The sequence below is a fragment of the Leuresthes tenuis genome, unplaced genomic scaffold, assembly GCF_036924035.1.
Source record: "Leuresthes tenuis unplaced genomic scaffold, fLeuTen1.0.hap1 SCAF_2, whole genome shotgun sequence".
NCBI classification, from domain to species: Eukaryota; Metazoa; Chordata; class Actinopteri; order Atheriniformes; family Atherinopsidae; genus Leuresthes; species Leuresthes tenuis.
The window spans coordinates 30,111,323-30,120,035 of record NW_027325356.1 but is presented as its reverse complement, the minus strand read 5'-3'; the positions used below and the strand labels follow the sequence as shown (position 1 = coordinate 30,120,035).

At 39.4% G+C, this 8,713-nt stretch overlaps 1 protein-coding gene across 1 annotated transcript; it reads left to right on the top strand.

Moving 5' to 3' along the window:
* Positions 1 to 610: 610 nt before the first annotated feature.
* On the top strand, positions 611 to 8,246 carry LOC140302502 (uncharacterized). Its single transcript, XM_072381319.1, has 5 exons — positions 611 to 5,145; positions 5,542 to 5,732; positions 5,886 to 5,967; positions 7,830 to 8,001; positions 8,175 to 8,246. The coding sequence occupies exons 1-5, from the start codon at positions 611 to 613 to the stop codon at positions 8,244 to 8,246; spliced, it is 5,052 nt and encodes a 1,683-aa protein (XP_072237420.1).
* Positions 8,247 to 8,713: the final 467 nt, after the last annotated feature.

Sequence of the window (8,713 nt, the reverse complement as noted above, 5' to 3'; positions counted from 1 at the left end):
ATGCAGTGACATCAATGTGAAGAAACGAAAGATTGAGACTGAAAAGACAAAATATAATGAATATGAGTGCATTAGGAATTCCAAATGTGAGACATCTCGTAAACATTTTCATAAGAACAGCAAAAATTCTGAGTTTCGGAAAAAGAAATGTGATTATTTCAACACAAACTATGGGACCCAAGAGCAGTTCAAGGCACATATACTTGCACAGCGTAAAAATAAATATGGTACTGATCCAAATTATAAAAAATCAAAGTGTGATTCCTCAAAAAACACTTATAAGACAAACATCTCGTTCCAACATAAAGTTCGTGATTATAGTCATACGAAATACAAAAGCAACATCGTCTTTCAAAATAAAGTTCGTGATTATAGTCATACGAAGTACAAAAGCAACATCGTGTTTCAAAATAAGGTTCGTGATAATAGTCATACGAAATACAGGAGCAATATTGTGTTTCAAAATAAAGTTCGTGATTATAGTCATACGAAGTACAAGAGCAATATCGTGTTTCAAAATAAAGTCAAGGAGAATATCAAGATGAAATATCATGAAAATGATGAAATGCGCGAAAACAAAATTAAGACTAGCAATGACACTTATGCAAATATGAGAAAGAAGCAACAAGATATTGACTTTGTCATTGGTCAGTTTCGTCAAGACGTCAGCCGTGGTCCTGAATACGTATGCTCTGTTTGTCATCGCTTACTTTTCAGGAAACAAGTGATTGAGTGTAAAAGAAGTCATTATGAAAGCAAAAGACCAGAGGTTGCTGCACTGGCAAAGCGGTGTATAACATTACAATATTTACATGTTTGTGATACTGAATGTGGGCAGGAATGTCATTTGTCTGATAGTCCTTTTAGCAAATTATGGGTTTGCCATTCCTGCCATCAAAAAATGCTTAGAGGAAAACTACCAGAAGAGAGTGTCACCAACAACATGTATTTGGATGAAATTCCACCTGAACTGAAATGTCTGAACTCTTTGGAGGAACATCTCATTGCTCGTCATATTCCCTTCATGAAGCTGCTGTGTTTGCCCCGAGGACGCCAAAGAGCTTGCCATGGTCCATGTGTCTCTGTACCTGTTGATAACAGTAGCGTGACAAATATTCTTCCAAGGAATGAGGGTGATGACAAAATGATAAGAGTCAAACTCAAACGCAAGTTGACATACAAAGGTCATTATGAATACATGTATGTCCACACTGATCGTGTAAGGAATGCACTGAGATATTTGATCACAAACAATAAGTGGTATGATGATGTGATTTTTAATGATGAATGGGTAAACACTCTGAATGGAAGTGATGAATGCGAGGCAAATGAGGACACCGAAGAGCTGACAGCTAACAGTGATGATGAAAATAACCTTGAAGAGCAAGCAGAGGAGGAACTGACCTACATTAAAGACCAGGGTGGCCTCTTGTCAGACACATCATTGCAACCTGTCAATCTGGGTTCAGAGATCATTGATCAGAATTTCCAGGATATACTGAGCGTGGCACCAGCTGAAGGTAACAGTCCTGTTCGGTTGCTATCTGATAAAACCAACGAGGCCAAATGTTTTCCTGTTCTGTTTCCATTGGGTGGACCTACATTCCATGATGAAAGGGAATCAAAAATAACTCTGTCACGTTACCTGAACTGTCGCATTCTCAATGCTGATGGACGTTTTGGTCGCAACACAGACTACATTTTTTATGCACAATACATGTCAGAAGTGCATCAAGTCATATCTGGTGTATCAGTGGCAATGCGCAAAGGTGGTGGCAAGTCATCTCTGAAAGAAGTATCAGACCTGTTGTTGAACTCAGATTCACTAAGTAAAATATTACGAAATGATGAAGGGTACAAGTTCTTGCGAGGAATTCGTGGAACCCCACCTTACTGGATGTCAGTACAGAAAGATTTGTTTAGTATGATTCGACAACTGTCAATTCCAACGTTTTTCATAAGCATGTCAAGTGCCGATCTGAGATGGCCCGAAATGCTTGGTTCTCTTTTGAGGTTGGAAGGAAAAGAAACACCTGTGGAGGATCTTGACTGGTCTGACAAATGTGCGCTGATTGGAAGAAATCCAGTTACTGCAGCAAGAATGTTTGATCATCGATGGCATTGTTTTCTTCGTGATGTAATCATGTCACCAGCTGAACCCATTGGGAAAATAAAGGACTACTTCTATCGAGTTGAATTCCAACAGCGTGGTTCTCCTCATGTTCACTGTTTGTTTTGGGTGGAAAATGCACCAAAGATTGATAAAGACAGTGATGCCGATGTGGTAACTTTCATAGACAGATACATTTCATGTGAGATTCCACCAGAGTCTGATGCAGAGCTTCATGAGGTTGTGAACAGTGTTCAAAAACATAGCACCAAACACTCAAAAACATGCCGTAAGAAAAAAACTGTGTGTCGATTCAATTTCCCACGACCTCCATCAAGCCGTACTTTCTTTACAAGAAGTGGGAACTCAGAGGACTTGAGTGGAAAAGATGACAATACCAATGCCAATGCAATCATAAAGAAAGTGAAAACAGCGCTGGACAATCCTGACCTGAATTATGATACAGCTGATGCTTTTTTTGAGTCTCTTGGGATACATCAAGGCCTGTTTGAGAGAGCATACAGCATATGTTCCAAAAAGAAAAGCATTGTCCTTAAGCGAAATCCTTCTGAAATTTGGGTGAACCAGTACAATAAAGACTTACTGCGTGCTTGGCAAGGAAACATGGACATTCAGTTTGTCACCGATGCCTTTTCTGTTGTGGTCTACATACTGTCATACATCACAAAAGCAGAGCAGGAAATGGGTTTGCTGTTACAGCGTGCACAGAATGAGGCGAGGAATGGCAATCTTGATGCAAAAGCTGCGTTCAAACAGCTCGGCAGTGTCTACTTGCACAACAGAGAAGTTTCAGCTCAAGAGGCAGTGTATAGATTGACACGTATGCACTTAAAGGAATGTTCTCGGGAAGTACAGTTTATTCCTGTCGGTGAAAATCCTGTTAGGATGAGTTTGCCTTTGCATGTGCTCCAAGCTAAAGCTCAGCTCCAACAGTCTGATGATGAGAGTAGCATTTGGATGACTAATGTGGTGGAACGGTACAAGAGCAGACCTCGATCAGCAGAAATGGAGGAGTTATGCCTTGCCAGCTTTTGCTCTCAATACAGAGTTATTTCAAAGTCTGAGGGTTCACAACAAAGAGAATCACATGACATAATACAACTCAACAACAACCGTGGTTTCATCAGAAAAAGGACCAGAACACAGCCTGCTGTTGTGAGGTATCCCAGGTTTTCACAGACAAAAAATCCAGAACAGTACTTTCATTCATTGCTGCAGCTGTTTTTGCCCTATTATGAAGACTTGCACCTTAGACCACCTCAGTTTGATACATACGAACAGTTTTACAGAAGTGGCGCGGTGAAATGTGGCACTGACATTGAAAAAGTGCAATCAATTGTGGATTCCAACAAAGCTTTATTTGAAAAAGAAAGCGATGAGATTGACAAAGCCAAAGAATTGCTGGATAACGACATTGATTTAGAAGACGCTTGGGCTCAGATATGTCCGGAAACAGAAAGGGAACGTCTCAGTTGTTTGGATATCATGAAACACAAAGCTGTAGATGATGAGGAAGGCAGTGATGATGTTGGTGATCTTATTCCTGACCTGACAGCAAACCCAAAGACAACATGCACTTTGGAAACTAATCACATGACAATGCCCCGAGAGGCTGCACTAGGTTTATTGCGAACATTGAATGAAGAACAGGCAACAATATTTTATGCTGTTCGTCAGTGGTGTCTGCAGATACTCTTTGGACAGAATCCTGAACCGTTGCGATTGTTCATTACTGGTGGAGCAGGAACAGGTAAATCCCATTTGATCAAAGCCATCCACTATGAATCTACACGACTGCTGTCACAAATTGCTGACAATCCAGAGGATCTGACTGTGCTTCTTACAGCACCCACTGGTGTGGCTGCATATAACATTGGTGCTGCAACTATTCACAATACATTCTCCATTGGTGCAAATGTTAAACTGCCTTATCAACCTCTTGGTGATGAGAAGGTCAATACTTTAAGGATGAAAATGCGAAACTTGCACATTTTGATCATCGATGAAGTGTCCATGGTTGACCACCGTCTTTTGTCCTACGTTCATGGCAGACTACGTCAAATCAAACAGACTGGTGATTATTCTTTGTTTGGAAATGTTTCCCTGATTTGCGTGGGTGACTTCTTTCAGTTGAGACCTGTCAAAGGCACACCTCTTTTTTCTGACAACACAGAAGTCAACATGTGGGACAACAACTTTGAAGTTGCGGAGCTTACTGAAGTTTTGAGGCAAGAAAATGCAGATTTTGCAGAGATGCTGAATCGCCTCAGAGTTCGTAAAAAGAATGAATGTCTCAGTGCTCGTGATGTCCTTGCATTAAAGCAACGTGAAACTGGTGAAGGCTCCACAGACATTCACATATATGCTACAAATGCAGAGGTTGATAAATACAATATTACCAGATTGCAAGAACTTTGCCCAGATGCAATCAGCATAGATGCCCAAGATTTTACACGGAGTCCCAAAACTGGAAGAATGGAACCAAAACTAGGCTTCCATACAAAGGTTTTCAATTCATGCTTGCCAAGGTGTGTGTCATTGGGCATTGGTGCAAAGGTGATGTTGAAGAAAAATATAGACGTGTCTGACGGCCTTGTCAATGGTGTGTGTGGTACGGTTGTGGAAATTATTAATGGTGAAGATGAGGATGACATTCCTATTGCTATCCATGTTGAGTTTGAAGACCCTAATGTTGGAAAGATGCAGAGGTCAAAATCCAAAAGAAGTTCTGAACGCTCTACAATTGTGGAGGTACAAGAGGATCAAGTATCAAATGCTGGTGGAATACGAAGGCAATTTCCTCTCACCCTGGCTTGGGCAATGACAGTACATAAGTGCCAAGGCCTTACTGTGGACAGAGCTGTTGTATCACTCAACAAAATCTTTGCTGCAGGGCAAGCGTATGTTGCATTGAGTCGGGTGAGAACTGTTGATGGACTGATTATTGAGGACTTCAAAGAAGCAGCTATATTTTGTGATGACAAAGTAGACACAGCCATGAAAAGCTTGCCAAAGTTCAACTTTAAAAGTATTGGTTCAGCTGACATTGATCCGGTCTGCACAATTGCACTCCACAACGTACAGAGTTTAAATGCTCACTTTGACGACATGCGATCCCACAAAACCCTCATGAAAGCTGACTGTATTTGCTTAACAGAAACATGGCTCAATGCAGACAGCAAAGACCAACCACAACTACCGGGATATGTCTTTAATCACAATCCAAGACAGAACTGTTACGATGACTCTGACACAGTTTTTACAGCATTGAAACATCAGCAAAGAGGAGGAGTTGGTTTGTATTATTCAGACAACATTGATGTGCAGGTGTCAATTCCAACGAGATGCAACTTGGAATGTTTGTATTTCCATATATCTCATGTAAATTTGACTGCTGTTGTTTTGTACAGGCCAACTTCCTACAAGATTGACATGTTTCGACAGCAGTTATCACAGGTCGTCTTTGAACTTGAGAAGCATGCAGGGAGGAAGGTGATCATGGGAGACTTCAATGAGGACGTCTTTGTTTCGTCTACTGTGGCAAAATTCCTGGAACAACATGGATACACTCAACATGTCCAAGCAGCTACAACAGAAAGAGGTACGTTAATAGATCATGTGTACTGTAAAGATGTAGGAGATGTTGTTGTCGATGTTGTACAGACATACTACAGTTTCCATGAAGCAATTCTTATCTCACTGTTGTAATATTTGTGTTTGCAATGTGAATTATCCACCATTATATGTACTGTAGATGTTCCGTCCGCTATTTGGGGTTTGGGGGGGTCGCAAGGAGGGAGCGATATACAGGACGGCTCCTTGCAGGGAGTGGGAGGGTATGTAATCTATTTTCCAAAAGAAGTTTTGTGTTTTGGAGACCAGGGCTGGTTAGCATGCAAAGGAAAAAATAATGTGAGTGTCTGTCTGATATTTTGTGATCTTCGCAAGTGCAACCTCAGCTATCACAGATACTTAGTAACTTTCTCCCTCTCTTTCAGTTCATCATTGACAGATTAGTTGGCACACAATTATGTTCATGCTTTTGGAGTGGGTTACTGTTAAGATCTTAACAGATCTTAACAAGTGGGCCCATTCAAGACTACAGTCATTTTACTCTTAGTTTATTTTTAGTCACTGCCCCATAGTCACTGCACTTGCACTTTATCTCCTGTATTGACTATCCTTGCATCAACTAGCCCTGGTCTCCAAATAAAAGCACAAAAGAACAATATCTAAACATAAACTAGGTGAAAATGTAATGTATTGTCTTGATAAATAAATTATATGCTCAGTCAGCTCATTTGAAGCCATTGAATCATTAGGCCTATCTAATTATAAAGTGAATATAAGGACTTTTAAAAATGTGTTTTATCCATTACAGTTCCTGGCTTATTTGAGATTTAGATCAATATACTGTGTGTTCTTTTTAAAAACACAAGTTATTTTTTTAAAGGAAAAAGCCATACATATTAAAAGTTTGAGACACAACCTTCTTTTGGAAAATGTGTTACTTCATTTCATTCTTATTTCTTTGTTTTTACAAATGATCACAAGTGGGCAGGCATGGCTATACTGTAATCTCTGTCTTTTTCTGTCATTCAGCTGTCCAATCAGCACTATGTTCACCTTCCTTCTAAAAAACTGTTACACTTTGTATGCAGCATCTTTTTTTTGTTGGTTATCTTTGTAATAACAAAGATAAAGATATTTTAAACATAAAGTCCTGCTCACTTGTGATCCAGTTTTGTAAACAGGGTATTTTAACACTGTGTACTATTTTATAATAATGTTTCTATTGTACACTATTTTATAAGGTTAATTTAATGTAAAAATTCTGTTTTGACAGTTATGGGACCATTCACTGCATTAATTGTGTGCGTGAGTGAGTAACACAAGGCTATCACATTTGCCTTAATTTTCAGTAACTGTGTTGTGTGTCCCATTGAAGATGAATTGTTTTTAGGCTTTTTTGGTTTACTTGTTGTTTTTATTTCATCACTTTGCATTTGTAATAGAGTTAAGTATTACTTAAGGATTACTTAAAAATGGACAGTTGTTTTGCAAAAGCCAACTAAGGAATTTTTCCCACTTTAAGGTGCACAACAAAATGTTTGTAAGCTTACTGATGTCAAAGAACTGTACAAATCATGTTTTCCCAAAACTTAAAAAGCTGTGTGGACCTTGCCTATCTACCTGGTTAAATTCCCATGGGATACACAGATGATGAAACCGGCAAAGACTTTTGAACATCGGCAATACAACCTGCTAAAGCAGCTGTCACTCATTTGACTTTTGCATCCTTGGTGCTTTGCAAAGCTGAAATGTCTTCATCTGTGCCCTGGAACTTCAAAAGAAACTACACCTCTTGAAAATATGATTATTGGAAACAGGAAATTTTGTGAGTATCTCTACTTCCACAATTAGAAATTCATGTATCTTTCACAAGATTTAATGAAGAAACATTGTTCTGTGTTTATTGCTCACAGTAGTGTTCCACCCGTGGTCCATGCCTGTATTTCCAACTGAACCCTGGCCGTCCAAGACCCATTTGAAGAAAAAAAATGACAGCAGTCTGAGTTAATAGTCCTTGATTTAATTTAATTCCGTGAGTATCAATTCATGCTTTTACTTTAAATAAATGTATAACCTATGTTTTTTTTGCCAATGCTGTAAATGTCTTTGTTTTATTCATCACTAGATGGATGTCCTACATCTGCAGCCCACTGAATGATTCGTACCAGCCACAGAACCTGTTGATGGTCATCGACCTTTACTATCCATGGTCATTCCTAAAGACTGCTGTGTTTCACTGTACACCTTCTGAACTACAGAAATCTGATTCCAAGAAATGTTTCTCAGTGACAAAACATGTAAGTATACAGACTGTTCCAAACTACATTTTAATTGTCATTTTTCTATGTTGTTCAATATTAGGAATGAAGTGATTTGTTCTGTTTGATTGGCCTGATGAGGAACATGTACCAACCTATCTAGTATGCATGTTTTGTGCGATTTTTCCTTACAACATATTGTTCATTGCCAGGAATACCTGTGCACTGACGGTCATGTCGCTTTAACAACATCCATGGAACAACAGGACAACACTGTGCTATGATCACCAGCATGGAAGATCTTCTCAACTCGACTGCTCAGAGCCGATGGATATAATCTGTGGACGTATCAACACAGCTCTGAAGTTGATCTGGCTGCTTAACGTTTGCTGCAGACACTTGCTGAGACTGTCTGGACCACTCTCCTATCTCCTCTTCTTCTTCTGCAGCTACAAATATTCAAGACATCAACTCCATGCTTGCTTTTGTGACTCTTATAAACGGTGAAGGTGCTGACTGCTCCTGCAGTCAAATTGGTTGTGCATACTGCAAAGTCTGTATGTAATGAGGTATTTGTTTTAAAGGATCATTTCATTTAACCTCAGCTGAAATTTATGTTCATCACAGAGTCCTTGCTCTGACGACATAGTCCCTGGGGAACTCCGCACTGTACTTAATGCTTTCACTACATCAAAACTAGATTATTGCAACTTACTTTATACAGACCTTACTCAAATCACCTTAAGCTGGC